The following is a 21,760-nucleotide window of genomic DNA, read 5'->3' on the forward strand; positions in this document are numbered from 1 at the left end:
AAGGGTGTGTTTGTTTGTAGGTTTGGATTTTTAATAGTAAAAAAGTTTTTGAATAGACGCTTAAATGTAATATTTTGAATGTACAATAATTTTATAATAAAATATAAAAAAATAATAAAATTTGGATAAAATTCACTAAAGAACACAATCTAAAAAAAATATTATATTAAAATAATATTTAAATAAAAATTCAATTAATACTTCATTTCAAATCGCAATCAAACAAATACTGACAAGTAAAATACTATTGTCTCTCTTACCAAATACAAGTACAACATTTTTAAAGGCTAAATTGCAAGCGTCAACCTCTATAATTTGTGCATTGTTTTTTGTTGTTAATTCGAGATGAATTTTCTTCAAATGTGGAAAGCCTCGCCAAATCCTTCAAGATTCACCATCATTCATCCATCGGGCAAACTGGGTTTTCTTCGAATATCATCCATAACTTCTGAAACTCAAGCACCAACTAACAGTTATTCAACCAAATGAAATAAGAGAAATCTCTCCTAATTTCCTACACTCAATATACATGGGTTTCCTCTCAAGAAATTTCTCTAAAAATACTCAAGAATGTAGGTCAGGATATAATTAGTAAATATAGGGATATGTTTAATGGTAGTGTTAGAATAATTAAGGAAAAAAAATGGTAAAAAAAGAACTGCCATGAGTCAAAGAATTGGTCTGAAAAGCTGTAGAATTACATCATTTCACGTGGGAGTTTATTACAGCAAAAATGACACATAATTTTCTCACTATTATATACCTAAAAATAATTCTCCAAAATTAACACAAGCCACAAAATGTGTAACATTACACATCATTATCCCACCAAAACACAACCTAAAATCATTCCATCTCAAATAAAATTACACCTAAAAAGCAATTCTCATTTTTATCAAAATATCACTATCAACATTAACGCATGATAAAAAAAATTCCCCCAATTAATTTTACACCTAAAAATATTCCCTCCTAATCAACACCTATAGATAAATCATTAAAAAAATATATTTTAATTTACCCTCTCCTAAAACTTCACCCGAATAGATTACATGAATCAAAATGTCTAAACCTCACTTACAAAGGAAGATCACATTAAACTCGTGGCATTTATTTCTGCTAGATGTGATGCCTCGGGTCAGCCAAGGTGTGGAGTCTTTTTTGAAACTGCAAAAAAATTTAATTGCAGTTAGAAAATTGTTTCAAGGCATTGGAAATCAGTCGAAGAGAAGAAAGCTAAAGGCAAGTGTTGGAATTTTTGATCCAATTAGATCCACCCCAGTATAAGACACACACTTAATTATGCAGCCCGCTTTAAACCTTGGTCCTGACCGCGACCCGCACCCGCCAACCCGTGATCCGCCAGACCCGCACCCGCTTACTCACACCCTTACCTGAATCAGTGCCCGCGACCCGTGCCTGTGACCCGCTTAGGATCCGCGTCTTTTGCTAGACGCAATCCTGGCCGTCCATTATGGATCTTGATCCTGGCCGTTCGTCCCTACTTACCTTGAGTATATATACATAGAGAGAGAGGGTGCAGCTCTCTCATCTCTCCCTCACACTCTCTCGCTCTAACTTTTCCACTCTCTAGCCTCTCTCTCTCAACCTCTATGTTTACCTTTTCCGGTGACTGTTTCCGGCAGTTCACGGCAGTTTCTAGCGGCGCCTTCCTCCTGTAACTTGTGGAGCTCTTGTGGCGCGGTGTTTCACCATCTGTTTTTTTGTTCGTAGCCGCAAAGGGCTCGTTCAACCTTTAGGCGTTTTTATTTTTGTTTGTTTCGCCTTGTATGTTCTTGAGGGGGTTCATTTTGTGTGAGTCGTGTTAGTTTTGGGCCGGTTAAAAGTGTGTAGTCGTTAATTAGGTGGATTTTGTGTGTCGATTTACTGTTTTGAGTGGTTAGGGGCTGAACCTAACCAAAACAAGTCTAGTATTTCTGTTTTAATAAAACTTTAGATCTTGTTCGTACATTTCTATTACAAGTGGTATCAGAGCTATTTGGTGTTTTTTCGTTTTCGAAATCGAGTAATATTTTCAGTTTTGAGGTTTTTTTGCTGTAAGTCTTTAGATCTACGAAAGGATCTGGTTGAATCGAACTTTTTTTGGTGTTTCGATTCTTTTCCTAGTAGATTTGTTGGATACCGGCCAAAATCTCACTCGATCCGTGCTTTTTAGCCTCGGTTATGTGCGATTTGTGTTGAAACATGACTTAATCGCTACAGATTTATGTAGTTTGGTTAAGTTTGAGTCTAAATTTGGTTAGTTTGTTACAAAACCGTTTTACTTTTAATAAACGGGTTTTGTATTTCAAACCTCCTTTAAATAAAAGGTGTAAATAGGGTAAAGTGCCTCTGTTTTGTATAGATTTTGTTCACTGGGAGTCAAAATCTAAAAGGTTTTGTAAATCTTAAAAGTTGGTAAATATTTTTTGAAGATCTTTATATGTTTCAGACTAAAATCTCGTTTGAAATCTTCAAATCTTTAAGTCTTGTTTGTTAGTGTTCCTTTTTGGTCGGTAGTGTGTTATATTCGATCTGTTTTGGGGATTCTAACAATTTGTTAGAAGAGAAACAAATTTTGTGTTTGGTTTCTGTTTTTTGTGAATTTTAGTTTTGGCTAACCCTTATTTTCTACAAAAGAGAATAGGTCTTTTGTTTGTCTATTTCCTACTGTTTTGTAGGAATATAAATTTTTGTTGTTGTGCTACGAGGGTAACCCCTGAACTCACATTTTTACTACTTTGTGTCTGTTTTAATTTATGCATTTAATTTTTGCGCCCAAAAATAATTTTGTAAAGGCTATTGTGAAACCAAAGTTACTAAAACTTCGATCTTCACTTTGTGAGTGGTTCTCGAGTACCTCGGTTGAATAGTCACGAGTGTATGTTGTAATAGTTAGGTTATATATTTTCTTTGATTGCCTAATTTCTTGCTGTGATTGTCTGATTGTGTGTCGATTTACTGTTTTAAGTGGTTAGGGCCTTAGCCTAACCAAAACAAGTCTAATATTTCTATTTTAACTCGATTTTGTTAATAAAACTTTAGATCTATTTCGTATATTTTTATAAGAGAAAGGATATTTTTTTCGTATAGGAAAAAAATATTGTCAGAAAAAACAAGATCATACCCGATTTTACGGCAATCGAGAGGTTGTCTGTGCTGTAGATATCCTCAATCAGAACCCTAGCAAATGGAATACAATGCTCAAAGTCAACGGTGCATAGATGGGTTATAGAAAAGCAAATTTGAGCTCATACAAGTACGATTAAGCCAAAACTTATACATGCTAGTAAATTTCCAAGGTTATGTTTTTCCCTTACAAGCTCCAGATTGTTTTCGATGCATTGAAAATGCACAATTACAAAGTATGGAAAACATAGTTCATATCAATGAAAAATGGTTTTATATGTCCAAGGCTAGCCATCGATTTTATTTTACCACAATAGAAAATTAACCACACAAAACATGCAAAAGTAAAAAATTTATTGTAAGATTACGTTTATGTGTGTTGTTTCGCGACCAATATGGGACAAGGATGGAACTCTTTTGTTTGATGGAAAAATCTCAATTTCCCCATTTACTGAAAAAGTTCCAGCAATGCAGTCAAGCAAAAATCGTGTGACTGACACATTAGAAACAGAACTAATACAATCCGTAACAAAAGAAGTTATAAGAAACGATTTGATTAATCAGGTTAAAAAAAAATTTAGTTTTCAACATCATTAAAAGTAAGAAAACTAACTATGGAAGTCTTCTACTATCTTAATTAGAGTAGAAGACCTAACATTTTCTTGTCATTACTGTCGCATCTCATTCTATAGACATTTACAGCTCAAAGATCTAATTAATCCCGGTTTTATTCTTTTGCGAATTATCCTAGAAATCAAATAAAAGTGACATCATAAATTTAAACATATTTTCATCTAGCAAGAAATTGCGAAGCCACACATTAAGGGGGGTGATGCCGAATTCATAAATGCAGCAACTAGATATGGTTTTCATATTGTTCTCAATCAACAACTACCTAATTCTCCATATATGAATGTCAACGACTAAGGATGATTTTGAGTGATTCAAAGTTTACAAACAAAAAAGGCATGCAAGAATGTGGAAGAGTTTGTTGAAACAGTTCTAACAAGTTTTAACGCATTAACACCAGAACGTTGAATAAGGTATTTTTAGGTTTACAAAATTGTTTGATTGAAGTAATGAAGATAAAATAAGATAATTTGTACAAAAGACCACATTTAAAAAAGATAGTTTAGTTAGAAAACAGAAATCTGCTAACACAGCTCACTGTTCCACTAGAGCTGATTCACGAATGCATTCAATATCTTATGGAAAAAGGATATATGAATGGGATTGAAAATGTAATTGTTGATTTAGGATATTAGAGATAGGAATATGATTTAAACATATTTTTTGTAAATATTTGTGTTTTTAGTAAGCTTATAAAAAAATGTTCCGGCTTACAGTGTAAACATATTGGGTGGCTTAAATGAAAATATTTTGATATTTTTTGTCTGAAAATGATTCATTAATACAGCTGTAAATATCAAAAGTGTTTAGCATTTAATGAAATGCAATGAATAAAATGTATGTTTCTCTAATTTACCTCAATTTAGTACTTAACAAATTTAGTTTGTATGTGGAAATTATTTTCTACGAATAGATGTTAGAAAATAGCAACAAAATTATGCCCAAACAGAATACATAAAACACAAAATAGCCACGGCGTAATTTGGAAAACAAAGTAGTGAACATCGCTGGCATGATTGTATTAACAAGAATAATTTTGAATTAAAAAACACTATTAGCAGGGCATAAAAAAACTAATTCATGCTTAAAACACTTAATGAAGTCATGAATTGCATGTCTACTAATATTTGTAACCCACAGACAATAGATAACCCACATATAAGTTCAACTAGTTTAAGTTTTAGGAAGGATCTCACCAACTTCCTTATGGAGGACTTGAATGCGATGGTAATGTGAATCGGGAAGGGGTGGGGATGTAATTTTTATCATGCTCGTCCTCCAAATCAGGAACATAGCCCAACTTCCCCCAAATATCTCTATTTTTCGGTGACATCGGAGGACCACCTTCATCCCCAGCGTTCTTCTATGGTTGGAAAAATGGACGTCGAGGTGTTGTTGGCCTCCGTCCGTGAAGTCCACCGAAGAAATCAACATCCAAGTCCAAGTCAAATGGTTCCTCCATGTCTGGCACCCAATGTCTGTCACCATCACTCACTGCCAGCTCATACCCGGAGTTGTGGTACAGATCGGAGGCGGCTTGAACTTCGACCAACAAGGGTGAATCGATCTCCCTCTGACGGCCTTTTTTTGGACAAATTCATGGTCAAAAGAATGAAACACGATAAAATAAAAGGTACAGTTGCGGCAAAGACCATATGACTCACATTTAAGATTTGAGAAGGATGGCGGAAAAAGAACGATAGGGTACGGCGGAGAGGGCGATGAGGAGCGGCAGTGAGAGAGCAATGGACTCCGACGGCCCGATCCATGGCGGAGGGGGGCAATTCGGCATAAATTGATACTGATTCCGCAAGAGAGGGCGACGGACTCTGGCGGGTTCAACGGATCAAAGAAATGAGAAGAAGATTTATAAAGAGAAAAATGAGATTGGGGTGTATAGGTAAGAGAATGAGATAATGTGTGTAATTTGTGGTGGGGTGGGTGTGTAGGTGGGGGGTAAATTAGTATAATTAGAATTTTTAATTTTATAATTAGTAGATATAAATATAATTAATCAGTGTCCAAAAAAAATAGAATGGGCATATTATCTGGGACAATCCAAAAAGGAAAATAAGATCAAATTATGTGAGATGGAAAAAATAAATTTATTATTTAAAGATAAGAATACAATTCATCCATAATAATCTCACAATCTCTTTACCTCCTAGTTCTAGTATATTTCACTATGTAGAATATGAGAGTATTGGTGTATTTATGCACCACTTGAAGTATATAATGTCATTTATCATCTAATCAAAATTTCAACAACACAAAGGAAACAAATCAGTATTTAAGCAAATTTGAGAAATGTTCCTTCATAGGCAAATGTTATATGTCTAGAATAAGTTCTCTTACATATATCCTTCATTTATTATTTTCTTCACATTTTCCCAATCAAATATCAATTTACGTAATGAATGTATAAAATAAACTACTACAAATTTACGGTAGAATAGACCTTTTAGTTGTGATGAGTGCAAAGACCCAAATCACACCTGAGAGTTTTGAAATGGTCAATGTTAATGTCTTGGTCAGAATGTTGGCATGTTGGACCTTGATTTGAATATAACATAGATTAGTACCATTATTTAATAATTTTCATATAAAACGGTACCATATATCACTATACTTTGTTGAACTATGTTGGTCTGGAGTTTTTGAAATATTGATTTATTGGATTTGTCAAATAAATAAATAAATCAAAACAGATAACGCCATAATCCTCCAATTTTTTTTTCCTAAAAACCAGCTTATAAAATTGTTTCCCAGATAAGAATATCATTCTGAAGTGCTTTTATTATCATTGCAATAGTCTTCTCAATAGGAATCAATATATTTAACTAATGTGAATGATAAATGTCATGAATACCATAAAACATATTCAGAAGTGGCCTTAACATTCATAGAATTCTTTTGATGACTTCCAAACGAGATTCCTTTGAACTGGCTTGAAATCTTGTACATACATCAATACTAAAAGAAATTCCAAGACTATTAGTTGTAAGATATAATAGACTACCAATAAATCTTCGATATATCTTTTGATCAACTATTTTTCCAGATGCATCATTCGATATTTTTTTATGTTGTACCAAAAATTTCCGGATAACACTGCAATCATGTCCTGACTAAATTTTTTCACAATATTCTAGCATACATACTTTGACTCATAAAGTAATTCACATTCCAATCACGGGCAATTCAAACTTTTTAGACATCAAAGCAACAAATTCATCTTTTAGAAATTAGATATTGATTCGAAGACAATGTCATCCACGTACACTTAGGCAATCATAACATTCCCTCTCGAGTAAATAAAGTCTTTATCACCTTTGAATGTAATTCTTATCAAAAGGATAGAAAAATAAAGGCTATCATACCATGCCCTAGGTGCTTACATCAATCCATAAAGCATCTTGTACAATTTGTGCACATATTTCGGATGTGTTGGATCTTCGAACCCCTTCGATTGAGCATCATATATCTCCTCTTTCAACCCTCCATTCATAAAGGCCGTCTTCACGTCTATTTAATACAAGGTAAATTCAAAGGTATAAGAAACAAAGAGTAGCAATCGAACCACCTCAATTCGAACAACAAACATAAAGGTCTCATCATAATCCAAACCTTCAAATTGAGTGTATCCTTGTTCTATTAATCCCGCCTTATTTATGATAATATTCCTCTTAACATCAATTTTATTTCAGAATATCCACTTTGTTCCAATAATATTGATGTTTGATGGTAGTTCAACCAATTCCAAACCATATTTCATATGAATTAAAGCAACTTATCTTGCATTACGACAATTCATAACTCATCACTAAGAGCATCTTCAATATTATTTGGCTCAATATTAGATATAAAATAATTAAGAACAACATGTGTCATAGGTCAATTTATATACCTCTTTTGTAACTCGTCTCCTTTGGAATCTCCAATACTATCATCAATTGAATAGTATTTACCAATTCTGAAATATTTTCCGAATTCAATTATTTTATCAACACTTTTTTTGGACTTTTGTTCCTTCTTCTTTAGAACAATCTCATAATCAAGAATATTTTTGGTGGAATTTTGATTTTTTGTTAAGATATGACCTCCTCGTCAATGCATTAGATTCAACTCCATCTTCAAATCTCCTACTATAATTTTTTTGTCCTTAAATACATGATAAGCTTAACTATTGGTTAACCAATAAATATTTCTTCATCCGACTTGAAATCAATCTTGTTCTAACGAATTTTTATCCCTTAAGATATGACATTTGCATCCAAAAATGTAGAAGTACTATTGCACTCTTGACTTCTTTCCACGGCAATATTCATACGATGTATAGTGTGTATTCGATCATAAGTAAACCCAATTTATATATTTCTTTAAGCTTAACCTTGACAATCTATTAATATGATATCAGAATTATGACTTCTATCTATATACGGATCTCGCCACTGTCATTCGTCATCATCAACATTCTATTGTTCTCCAAAAACCTCATGTGAAATCTCATACTCATTGCAAAAATCTTCAAAATATCAATTCTCAAACTCGCTTTCATGTCACTCCGAATACTGTTAAAATTGGGCATAGCCTTCACTTCACTTTTGGTCCAAGTATGAGTTACTGGACTGAGCCTACCCTATTCTTTCCTAGTGGATAATGTCCACACATATATATATATATGTATTTACCTAGCTGATTTTACCAGCAATCATTCACAATCATCCATTCACTCTGATTCTGTCGCCACTGTGCTCTACTTTCACACACTGCTCGCACCGTGCACGCCATCGACGCCTTCACCAACATCCATACACATCATCTTACACACAAAACACTCTTTAATGGTTACTTGAACCATCTTGCTTCGCCCATGCTTCTCTTGCTCCCTAATTGGTCTCCGTATCGATGATTCCTTCACTCCGCCTCATCTCTTTATCACTAACCTTTTCCTTTTAGTTCTTTCTTTCGCTTTTTCCTATTTCGCAAATACTTGTCCTGATTTTGTGAGTTCTTGAGGTTCACAACTGATAACTGGTGTACTAGGTATTTGGAAAGCACCATTAGTATAGTGTGTCATCATCTAGCTGATCTATATAATGACAGCCTGTGCCTACCAACTAATTTAGATAAGTCAGTTGAACCTCAAAGTGTTAAAAAAGCTATCCTCGATCCTAAGTCGAAAGAAGCTATGGATTTTGAGATGAAAGCCCTCACTAACAAAAAAACCTAGATACTCTGTATTTTTTCTAAGGATAGAAAACCTATTGGGTGTAAATGGGTGTTTAAAATAAAATACAATTTCAATGAACAGTTAAGAGGTATAAAGCTAGACTTGTTGCAAAATGTTAAAATGCCCACTATTGGGTGTGTTCTTTCTGTTGCTATTAGCTATGGTTGGGAAAATTTTCAATTAGATGTGAACAATGTTTTCTTACACGGTAATGTCCATGAAACAGTTTATATGACGCCGCCTGAGGGGTATTCAGAAATGTTCCAAAACAAACACTGTCTTTTGCAAAAGTCTTTGTATAGTTTGAAACAAGCCCCAGGCAGTGGAATGAGAAATTAAAATCTGCAATGATTGAATTTGGCTTCAAACAGTCTCTCCATGATTATTCTTTGTTTGTTAAAGCTGAAGCTGATATGATTATCATTGCTCTAGTTTATGTTGATGATATCCTTGTTACTGAAAATAATGTTGAGAAGATCACAGAGTTCAAAAGGTTTTTGAATGGAAAATTTAAAATCAAAGATTTAGGAGTTTTGAACTATTTTCTAAGAATAGAGGCTAGTAAATATCATAAAGGAACTGTTTTCTCTTAGCGAAAATATACCCTTAAATTAATTTCTAAATTCGAGTGTTGGGATGTAAACCATCGTTAGTTCCTATGGAACAACATCTAAAACTTGATAATGCTTGATAATGTTGTTAGTGAAGCTAATCCTTTAATATTAAGTGTTGTTGGTTATCAACAATTGGTTGGGAAGTTGATTTACTTAACTCTAACAAGTCTTGATATAGCCTTTAGTGTTCAAGTCTTGAGTCAATTCATTTATAAGCCCAAGGAATCTCATAAGCGGGCAGCCCTAAAGGTATTAAGGTACCTAAAAGGGTGTCCTGGGCAAGGACTTCTATTTTCTAAAAATGAAAATCTGACCTTGAAAGCTTACTGTGACTCGGACTAGGCTTTTTGCCCAATTTCTAGAAAGCCAATAACTGGTTTCTGTGTGTTTCTTGGGAGCTCTTTAATCTCTTTTAAAAGCAAGAAGCAGTCGACCGTGTCTCGGTCATCTGCTGAAGCTTAATATAGAGCCATGGCCCAAACTTGTGCGGAAGTAACTTGGCTTCTTGGCATACTTCGTGATTTACATATTGATCATGGGCATGCTCTTGAGTTGTATTGTGATAATACTACTGCTATCATTGAGGTATATTGCCACATGGTAAGGGATTACACTTCCAAATGCATCATTTCGACACATTTTACTCCCTCAAATGAGCAACGTGCTGATTTACTCACAAAAAGTCTTGACAATAAGTCACTTTACCGTCTTTGTACTCTTAATAGGTTTTTTGATTTGTTTCAGGTTGCTAATGCTAGCCCTTCGAGTGAGGAGGGGTGTTAAAAATTGGACCTAGCATTCACCTCACTCTTGGTCCAGGTATGAGTTACTGAGCTGAGCCCACCCTATTCTTTCCTTGTGGATAATATCCACATATATATATGTATTTACCTAGCTGATTTTACCAGCAATCACTCACGATCATCCATTCACTCTGATTCCGCCGCTGTTGTGCCCTACTTTCACACACGGCTCTCACCGTGCACGCCATCGACGTCTTCACCAACATCCATACACATCCTCTCACACACAGAGCACTCTTTAATAGTTACTTGAACCATCTCGCTTCGTCCACGCTTCTCTCGCTCCCTAATCGGTCTCCGTATCGATTATTCCTTCACTTCGCCTCATCTCTTTATCACTAACCTTTTGCTTTTAGTTCTTTCTTTCGCTCTTCCTTCTTTCGTAAATATTTGTCCTAATTTTGTGAGTTCTTGAGGTTCATAACTGATAACTGGTGTACGAGGTATTTGGAAAGCACCATTAATGATCTATGATCTTGGATGATCATTGTTTAGGTTGTATTGCTCTGATTTACAACTTTTGAGCTATTGTTCTGATTTACAGTTTTTGAGCTAGTTTAATATTCATGAAAGTTTTCCTTTGATAACAATGTGACTTTCCTAAAATTTGTTCATGTGTTGCTTTATGCAGTAGATCCTTTGTGATTATGGCATGTCATGTTAATACTCGATGCCCTCTGCACACCAGAATACTTGTCAATAAATGACACTCGGAGTGTAGACGTTCCTCACTCCCCATAATATAATTGTTAGTTTATTTCATTGCTTTGATTTGTTAACAAATACCAATCACCTTAGCATTCTTTTTGTAAATGTGCTAATAGAAAAGAATCACACACCAAATTCTATATTCTATCGGAGATCCGACAAACAACTCAGTTACGAAATCAGCCTCCAAATCATAACATCGCCGAGGACATCATAAAATAAAAGGTCAAGGATAACCAAAGTAAACAAAGAAATCGTTCCATGTGCGCGAAAACATAAACTAAGATGGTCCAGACTACTTATCGAGTAATGAAAGAACCCAATTCCGGCGCCTCTCAGCTGAGAGCGACAAAAACAGTCGCCTACGAGAGTGGGAAACTAGTTTATCATGCGCTCTAAACAGCATTTCGTCCGGGATGTCGGGAATGCTTTCCAAAGCCTCGATCGTTCGATCAAGGCTCGCTTCCTCCACCCTAAATCGTTCATTCTGCTCATGTGAAATCGATTCGTGGCTTGGCTGGACAGTGGACGCCTCTTCGTCCAGCCTCTCCTGCTGGACAGTCCACCGATTGCGCCGGCCACTCCGCGTCGCAGGCCCCCGAGCCCAAGTCACAGGCGGCGGAGGATTGTTGCCTGCTTCTGCACCTGTGCCCGGGCCACCTCCCTCGACTCCCAATCCCATAGGAGAATCATCAGGACCAGATGGCACATCAGCACCCGATGGCTCGGCTTCCCGAGATCTCTGTTGAATATAAGATAGTGCATGTTCTTTAGCTTCGGTATCGCTCGCAAACATTTTGCTGCATAGGTGGTAGTTCGGGAACGGCCGCGTGCGCAAATGTGCGTACGCTGGATAAGCCTACAAAGCATATGCGAACTTAATTATCAAAAAAATAGGATGTGTATAAGTAATATTTAAGGCTCTATGTATCCAAATATTTTTGCAAGGTTTGGTGAAGAGAATGGAATTGTATAAAAGAATTCTAAACATCATAAATTGAACATAGAATGAGAATTTATACTGACAAATGCAAAAGAAAAAAAAAAAAAAACAAAAAACAAAAAATTGGATGAATCAATCTAAATGAGATTGTATACTACAGAATAAAAAATAAGGAAATGAATCAATTACAGAAAACGATCAATAAAAGAGAATTTCAATGAAGTAAAATTTTTTGAATAAATATTGCCATGTTTAGTTAGTAATTTTGAAATAATAATAAAGTAATCATAATTTTGACATGAATTTTATAAAATCGGAATAATATATTTTTTAAAAAATTATAAAAATTAAATAGTAAAATAAATAAATAAAATAAAAATACTAGGTATACAAATTTTATTTTTCTCCCCTCAAATTCCATTTTTTTTACTCAAACAAACAAGAGAAAATGAAAACATTTTCATTTATCTACTCTCAAACTTTTTCAAAATACTATTATAATCTCACCAAATATTACATCAAATACTTAATTTTTTATTACTACCAAAATTTTCCAAAACTCCAAAACATCTATAGAAACTCAAGACTTTTTTGTTGTTTCTTTACCTGGATCCATTCCTTCCAAAGCTGGGTAGACGCATCGACCATCCCGGTTTCCGGGTCTACGCCGAGCCCCGTTTTTTTCTGCAATAGATCTTGTAGGACCATCCATTCGGCCTTAAGTCGATTCCACTTGCCCTTTAGCTGTTTCACCGAATACATCTGGCCCGTCTCGGCCAACAGCTGTGCAGAAACTTGGTCCCATATTTCCAGGGAAATCGACGATGAAGTTAACTCCCCGTCACAAAATCGATGCCACATAATGGACGTCAAAGCGCATGCCGTTCGGTAACTGTACCTCGCTATGTTATCCCTTTTCCTAGGCATCTATAGCGGAATAAGCACAAAGTTATGGAGTAGGGATAGAGAGAGAAAGGAGAGGAGTGTTACAAGCTCGTAGATACCCGCTTATTTGGAGTCCGTGCACCATGATGTAACATTTCCCGTCGCAAATCTCTTGCTGTTATTTCTGTTATTTCTAATTTGGGACGATTTGAACACATGACCTTATGGTCGTATATTCACCAGCCACCCCCTACGGATGCAGTGAGCTTTTGATCATACACTACATGAAGCACCACAACCAATCGAACAAAGTATTAATCAAATATGTTATATGACGATCTCATCTAAAAACTTAAACGAATATGCATCATTAGTTTACATATTATATAGTCTACCAACAGCCTCGTCGTCGATAATTTTAAAAAGGAGATATGTGTTGTGTCTAATATACTCCCAACAGCAATATTTTCTTTTTGGTTTGCCCTAAACATCTTCCAATATTTCTAAAATATAAAATAATTGAATATATTTAATCATTATCCCACACTTTATTCGATCACATTACTCAAATAAATATACATTTTTCTTTCAAATTATTCTATTTAATACTACTTATGTAAATTCTCGTGCCAAAATAATAATAAAAAAAATCACTTTATCAACTCATTCATGACATTTATATTAGTACAATCTACTAAAGATGAACACAGATTTTGGAGTATGATATAGTCTACCAACAATATACATAGAAATATAACAAACAAGTACAACCGAAGTTACATTGCATCAAGTATGGCGACATATAGATATATAGACGACACCTGCTGCTTCAGCTAAAATTTGGCTACAGTATCACAGGAGTTCTTCAATTCAATTCATGCCAAATCTGTTTTCGTATACAAACAACAAAACGCTTACCTAGGGTATTCCTTTCGGATCGGGAAGCTATGCGGAAGCAGGAGACACGCCCATCGCAATGAATTGCGTCTCCCGTCGAAGGCCAAACCTGTTGAGTGACGACGGAGTCCAATTCCCTTAAAATTCGGCGAGATTAGTGAGTTATTCCGACAGTTGAGGGACGTCGTCGGCCGTGGGGGCGATAAATTGCACGGAAAAGACGTGGATCGACACGGTGGCTGTTGAATTTCACAGATCTGTTTACACAATGGGCAGAGCAGAGATCATCTAAGGAAGGCCTAAGGGTGTTCTCCTTAATTTCTTAGGAAAAGTGGGTCAGAGGAGAGGGCCAAACCGCGCGCGAGAGATGTAGGAGACGAGAAGAAGGATATGCAGATGGTGCTGGAAGGAATGGAATGGAATGGAAGGATCTTCAAGGCAAGACTAGGTGAAGGGACGAAGACTGAGCAAGGCGTCAAGCTAGGTGGGCGGAGGAAAGAGGAAACTAGTAATTGGAATGGGTTTGTTTTTACAATTACTTTTTACCCCACGGTTTTCCAAAATATATCAAAAAAAATAAATAAATAAATAAAAAATTAATACATTACATTTATTTTTAGAGTAAAAATTATTTTTAGTCTTATTTAATATCATAATTATTAATTTTGATTTTATTCAAAAAATTTTATCAACTTTTGTCTCATTCAAATGAAAATTTATAGATTTTAGTCTCAAGATGGTTGACTGGGGCCGAATACGGCCGCGTTGGCTTGAACATGATCGTGTTGGATGACTCAGAAGGTAACTGAGCGTCCCAAACAACCAACACTGTCATGTTGGGCTCAACATGACCGTGTTGTTACCATGCACTTCTGAACACGGTTGTGTTTCTTGCCCGTATTCTGAACACAACCATGTTGTTGTCATGTTCTCAACACAACCATGTTTGAGGTCATGTTCACGATCATATTTTCAATATAAGTATATTGTAGATCATGTTTATTATTATTTTCACGTCTGGATTAAAATTATTTGATATATATAATTCAACAAAAATATTTTTTATAATTATTTTCATAATATAAAAAATAGCCAATTTTTAATATTTTAAAAAAATAATTACAAAAAAAAATATAATATTATCCTTTTATTTGAAAGGTCAAAGTGTCAGCCCTGGACAGCACAGCTACGATCAAAAGCAATTTATCTCACCCCAAAAACCCAGTGAGCTCATATTTTGACTGAACAACCTACTCTATTTGGTGAAACCAGAGAAAAAAGAGTAGGTAACCAATGATCAAGCAATGAAATCCTCCTTTGTCAACCTGAAGCATTATTATAATTTTTTTGCAATTATATTTTAAAAATATTAAAAATTAATTATTTTTTATATTATGAAATAATATAAAAAAATTTTTTATTGAATTATAAATATATATCAAATAATTTTAATCCAGACGTAAAAATAATAATAAACATGGCCTACAATATACTTATATTAAAATCATGATCGTGAATATAGTCTAAAACATGGTTGTGTTGAGAACAAAGTCGTAAATATGGCCTAAAAATATGGTTGTGTTGAGAACATAGGCAGGAACATAACTATATTCAGAACACGGACAAGAACACGACCGTGTTCAGAAGTGCATAGTAATCACCACGGCCGTGTTGAGCCCAACACGGCCGTGTTGGCGGCCTCGGACGCCCAGTTACCTTCTGAGTCATCCAACACGGCCGTGTTCAAGCCAATACGGCCGTGTTCAGTCCCAGTCGGGCTAAAATTGACAAATTTTCATTTGAGTGGGACCAAAATTAATAAAAAAATTTTAACGAGACCAAAATTAATAATTATGATATTTAATGAGACCAAAAATAATTTTTTTTCTTATTTTTATATTCCTTACACAATTCTCTATACCTCATATAATTTTTTTTTCCACCAATCTCACAAAACAAACACACCAATAATACTCATATCTTTTACTGTAATAACAAATTACTATCTATGTGCCAGCTAATTTCTCCTCTTTAGCTGTAATATTTGGACTTTAGTTAGGACACAAAATTTTAGGTATTATGTAATTAATAAATAATTAAAAAAATATATTAATAAAATAATTATAGTATAATAAAAATAATTATAAGATTGTTAAATAGTTTAATTAAAATAAATAAAAAATTATTAACTATGAAATTTTAAAATGTGATTAAAGATTATAATTATATTTTTTTAAAAAATTAAAAAAAAAAAGACAAATAATGTGAAACAGGCGAAAATAGAAAAATTGGACAAATGATACGGAGTAAGTATAAAATTAAAGTTAAATTAAAATATATACAAAAATATCTTTTCGTTCGGAATTGATTTTGATTATCAATATATGCTACTTTCGTTCAATAATTAAGTACTCCCTCCGTCCCGGTGCAAGGTTGCCGTTTACTTTTTGCACGTAGATTTTTTAATATAAATATTATAATGGGTTGTAGTGAAAATGACAAAAATGCCCCTATTAATATTGTGTAATATAAAAGTAATGACATGTGTAATATAATGTAAGTTGGAAAGGTGTTTATTATGTTAGGTAGGTAGTACCATTACTAAATTAGGAAATAGTAACCTTGTTTTGGGACGGAAGAAAATAGAAAATGACAACATTTCAATGGGATGGAGGAGTATCTAATTGTTTTTTTTTTATTTTTAACTTTGAATACTAATATTATATTCGTATGTAATACAAATTAAAAGAAGAAAATAAAAATATTTCTATTAGTATTGTATAATTCAAATGCAATGCAATGATATTTGTGTAAAATATAAAAATATTTTTAAGGGCGCAAAAAGTAAATTGATTCTTTATTAAAGAGACGATGGAGTATTTAATTATACAAATTTTATATAAATAAAAATTATAAAATATTTTAAATAGTATATTTAAATAAAATAAATAATTTATCAATCATTCCTTTAATATTTATTTGAAATGAATTAGTATCTAATTTTTATAAAAATTATAAAATAAGAATCAATCAATTATTTATTTATTTATATTATTCAAATATAATTATTTAAAATGTTTTAAATTTATTTTATATAAAACTTACACAAATATCAAATTCGGACAAAGAATATATTTTGTTCCTACATTAATTTAATACAACAAATTTCAAACAATAAATAAAACATTAGATTAAAAAAATTATAAATTTACCTATAATAAGAATATAAGTGTTAAATATGTAAAAAAAAAATTTTAAAAATAGAGTATTATATAAAAAAATTACTATTAAAATTGTTAGAAAAAATATGATTTGATATTCGTATGCGAAAATTTACGATTCAACTATAAATATTCGATTTGTTTCGAATATTAGTCAAATAAAAAAATATAAATTTTTTAATATTCGATTCGATATTCGTAAATATTCGATTCGATAATATATAATATATATTTTCAATTATGTATATTATATATATATATTTAGTATTATTATTTTAGATTAATCTTTTTGAAAAAATTTTTTTTTTAGTATTATTCGATCATAAATAATACTATATATTTTCAACTATATATATTATACATATTAAATATTTTTATTTTAATTATTAAATAAAAAAATATTATTTATAATATTATTTTTTTAAAAAAAATGTATAACTAATATGAATAAAAATAATATATTAACATAAATAATTCCATATATATTGTAAAGTAATATATATTTAATTAAATATATTTAATATTACAATTTAAATTCTACACAAATAAATATATAATATAATTTTTAAAAATAATAAATTCAAAATATGTAACTGCGGTCAACCAATTTTACTTGCAAACCATAAAAAACTTTAATTTGTCAAATATGTCATATCGTTCCTATATTCTCCCGTTTTGTTTTCCTACATTCTCTTTGATTTTTCAACAATGTGGTTGCTATTTGTTTGCTCTCTTATATTGACGGTAATTATTTTTCTATTTTTGATTATTTCATTGACATATTTTTTTTTTATTTTAGTGACTAGTAAAATCATTATTTTTCTTTTTCGTTTTTTGTTATTTTTGTTATTTTTTTTTATTTGGTAGTGTTTTTATTTTGTAGTATTTTTTATTAATCTGTATTTTTCTTTATTTATTTCAGAGTATAACTTCCTATTTTTATTTAGTTCATAAAAATCATATTTTTTCATTATCTTAGCTTTTAGGTTGTTATTTTTTTTTTTTTCCAATTTGAATTCGATATGGATAAAAGAACTTCCTATGTTATATTAATCAAAGTCTCGAAAAAACAAATTGATTATAAAAATTTTTTATCTTTAAAATTTTTATTAATGTGTATTTTTCTTTTTTTTTTCAACAGAATATTAAACTAAATCATTCCGTTTTCCAATAATTTATCAACAACTTTCCCACCGGTTTTTAGGTTGGTATTTTTTTTTATTTTTTTTACTTAATTATTTTTTATTATGTTATTTTGCATTTTTTTTACTTATTTGTATATTTTCTATTTTTACAACAAAATTCTATATTATCTAAGCATTTAAATTTATATTGCAGGATTATGGAGAATTCAAATAAAATAGAATTAGTCATTCGAGAAGATAGTATTCGAAAGAAGGGGAATGATTTTTGTGGAGGTGATTTTTCATTGAATGACAGTGATGGAGCCAGACAAGTAGAAAATATAAATACTAACGAAGAGAATGATAATGAAAAGGAACATGATCGAAAAAGTGATAAAGAAAATTGTGGCGAGGAAAAGAAATATTATTTTGAAAAGAAAAAGAGAAAAAAATGTTCAAAAGCTTATACAGATTTTATTGAAGTAGCTTTGGATGATGGAAATACAAAATTTCAATGTATACATTGTAAGACTTCTCTGGCTAAATCAACATTGGGTACTGACACGGCCGTCCAAGCTCCGAAAAATGATTATTGAAGATGATTGTGATAGACATTAAAATTCATTTGTATCCAACTCAAAGGTCACCCAGCCGAGTCATCCCAAGGCCAAGATCACAAGAACCGGGACTTCAAGACTAAGACAACAGAATATGGAAGAATCTCAAAGTTACCCTATTATATACTACCTTTTACTATAAGTTTCTATATAGTATAATTTTATATTTAGAACTTTCCTTATTATTTGTTTCATTATAGTTAGGCTAACATTTTGGTTTGTTTCATTTATTATTTGTTGCATTTTATTTTTTCTTAAGGGCCTCTATATAAGGTCCTTGCCTATCATTGTAATAGAATATAGTCAATCTTAAATAAAATTTCTTTATTGTTCCCTCTCAATATTTGTCTAGTGATAGGATGTGATTTCCTCCCCTTTAGATATGTCAAATCGGATCTTTGGAGTGATTCCACTGGTTCGTGACTTCCAATCCCTTGCAGTTGGATTTAGCCTATTGTTTGTGTTTTATTCTATGATTTGATTTCAGGTTCGAGACTTATTTTCGTGGTTGGTTATCATCCATATTAATTCACATTCTCTGCACTATCTTTTCTTCTTTATCCTCCATTCTTTAAAATCGGGTCTTTAGAGTGATTCCATTGGTTCGTGACTTCCAATCCTTTGCAGCGGGATTTAGCCTATTGTTTGTATTTTAACTATGGTTTTGATTTCAGGTCCGAGACTTTTTCTCGTGGTTGGTTATTATCCATGTTAATTCACATTCTTTGCGCTATCCTTTTTTCTTTATTCTCCCTTCTTTCACCTATATTCTGAACCATTGGTTCTCTATTAAAATTTGTGGCTAAGGAAATTATTATGGGCATAATTATACGTGGTCGGCTTACAAGTTATAATTATACACAGTCGGGCCGTGTCAGGTACAATATCTCATCTTTGGAATCACTTGAGGAGGTGCTTGCAAAAGAAGCTTTATAATGGAAAACAAAAAACATTGCAACTTCAGCTCATCCAATCAAAAATTGAGATAAATCCTTTGTCAGATGGTAGATATGATCATTCGAAGCAAAAAGAAGTTGTTGCCCATTAGATTTTGATTGATGAGCAACCATCTAACGTTATGGAGAACTATAGTTTTACTTATATGCTAAGTATAAACCAACCACAATTTCGGAAGATTTCTCATGTTATGGCAAAAAAGAATGTTATTAATATTTATGAAATAGAGAAGAAAAAGTTGTATTTGATGTTGAAATATGTCAATAAATCCTTTATTACAGACATTTGGAAGTCAAAAGTGCAAAACATTTTTTATGTGTGTTACTGACCACTTTGTCGATTCACATTGGCAGCTCCAAAAGTGACTTCTTAGTTTTTGGCCTCTCCCTCCTCCACATACATGTAATATATAAGAAACCACTTAAATACACATATATATATCATAGTTGTCATTGGAAGTTCATTTGTTTCATGTTCGATGTACTGCACATATTGAATCTTGTGGTTCAAGATGGTCTTTCTGAGATTAAACATATGATTGAAGATGTCAAAAATAGTATGGGATTTATATGTTAGTCGGAGTCTAAGTTGAGAAATTTTTTTGATGTCGTGCATCATTTGGGAATATCGGTTAAAAGATTGTTAATTGATTGTCCAACTCGTGGAATTCTACATATGAAATGTTAGTTGAAGCATTTAGAGTTAATGATGCATTCCCTATATTTCAACAAAGAGAGTCATTGTACACTTGTTGTTCTAACCTTGATGATTGGAATAACATGAATGATGTTATTGACATATTATAAGTTTTCTATGAAGCTACTCATGTAATTTCTGGAGTTGATTATCCTACTTCAAATTTTATCTTGTTGTTATTTGGAGGGTGAAACATGTCTTGAATTATAAAGAAAATCACAGTGACGAGTTCATTAAAGTGATGATTCACAAGATAAAACAAAAGTTTAACAAATATTGCGGATGTTGCCACCTTCTAATGGCTATTTGAGCGATACTTGTCCTAGATCCAAAATGAGGTTAATTAAGTTTGTTTTCAGTATAATATATATGATGAGAGTGATGCACGTACTAATGTGATGAAGGTTCATAATGCATTATATAGCTTGTATTTTGAGTATGTTGAAGTTGATCATGCGAAATCTCAGAAGGATATCATTACAGAAACATCTCATGTTGTTGTAAAATTGACATCTCACGGAAAGTTGATTCCCTCTGATTTATCTATGTTTGATAATTATTTGAATGTCGTTGAGATTGATGGACCTTCTAAATCATATTTGGATATCTACTTGGAGGAGGGAATTTATAGATGTCAAGATGAAGATGTTAGTGTAGCTACTGATTTGATGTTTTAGCATGGTGAAAATCTCAAGAATTAAAATTCAAGGTTTTATTGAAGTTAGCTCGTGATGTGTTAGCTATGTTTGATGATTATTTGAATGCATGTTGAAATTGATGGATCTTTTAAATCAGATTTGGATATCTACTTAGAGGAGAGAGTTTATAGATATCAATATGGAGATGTTAGTGTAGCTACTTTATTTTGATGTTTTAGCATGGTGGAAATCTCAAGAATTAAAATTCAAGGTTTAATCAAAGTTAGCTCGTGATGTGTTAGCTATTCCTATCAGTACGGTGGCATCAAAAGCTCTGTTCAGTGCAGGAACTCGAGTGCTAAATCATTATCATTCAAAGTTATCCTAGAATATGATTGAAGTATTGATTTATGGAGCAAATTGGGTTCGCTAACTTCATGGAATAAAAAAACCAATTATGACACACGTAAGTTCTTTTTTTTAATTGATATATAATTACATATACTCATATTTATATAAAATTATATTCTAATATATTTTTATTTTATTAGGAGGAAGAATAACTTTACGTCAGTTTGCAAAATTGATAACCGTGGGAAGCACGCAAAGTGATAGTTAGAAATCGCATGCGTTTTATATTCATATCATATGCGATATTTGGGTGA

At 32.4% G+C, this 21,760-nt stretch overlaps 1 protein-coding gene and 1 long non-coding RNA gene across 2 annotated transcripts; both read right to left on the minus strand.

Annotated features, from left to right (window-relative positions):
* Window positions 1-219: 219 nt before the first annotated feature.
* Window positions 220-5,589, minus strand: LOC127251291 (uncharacterized). The gene is made up of 5 exons (XR_007838876.1): window positions 5,424-5,589; window positions 4,956-5,340; window positions 3,128-3,183; window positions 1,082-1,167; window positions 220-448 (listed from the first exon to the last, which is right to left on the minus strand). It is a non-coding gene; the product is annotated as an uncharacterized LOC127251291 (long non-coding RNA).
* Window positions 5,590-11,232: 5,643 nt separating this feature from the next.
* Window positions 11,233-14,335, minus strand: LOC127251312 (uncharacterized). Its single transcript, XM_051274974.1, has 4 exons — window positions 13,864-14,335; window positions 13,065-13,225; window positions 12,667-12,987; window positions 11,233-11,976 (listed from the first exon to the last, which is right to left on the minus strand). The coding sequence occupies exons 2-4, from the start codon at window positions 13,161-13,163 to the stop codon at window positions 11,413-11,415; spliced, it is 984 nt and encodes a 327-aa protein (XP_051130931.1). The 5' UTR covers window positions 13,164-13,225; window positions 13,864-14,335; the 3' UTR covers window positions 11,233-11,412.
* Between the last annotated feature and the right edge of the window lie 7,425 nt (window positions 14,336-21,760).

This window comes from Andrographis paniculata, unplaced genomic scaffold, assembly GCF_009805555.1.
Source record: "Andrographis paniculata isolate CXL003 unplaced genomic scaffold, ASM980555v1 Contig43END, whole genome shotgun sequence".
In the NCBI taxonomy this organism is placed as follows: Eukaryota; Viridiplantae; Streptophyta; class Magnoliopsida; order Lamiales; family Acanthaceae; genus Andrographis; species Andrographis paniculata.

Excerpts from the sequence above, each read along its gene's own strand:
- LOC127251312 (XM_051274974.1), bottom strand. The coding sequence starts at position 13,163 with ATGTGTTCAAATCGTCCCAAATTAGAAATAACAGAAATAACAGCAAGA. Across the intron at positions 12,988-13,064 it reads CACGGACTCCAAATAAGCGG|ATGCCTAGGAAAAGGGATAA; the intron begins GTATCTACGAGC and ends ATTCCGCTATAG. Across the intron at positions 11,977-12,666 it reads TTTGGAAGGAATGGATCCAG|GCTTATCCAGCGTACGCACA; the intron begins GTAAAGAAACAA and ends TATGCTTTGTAG.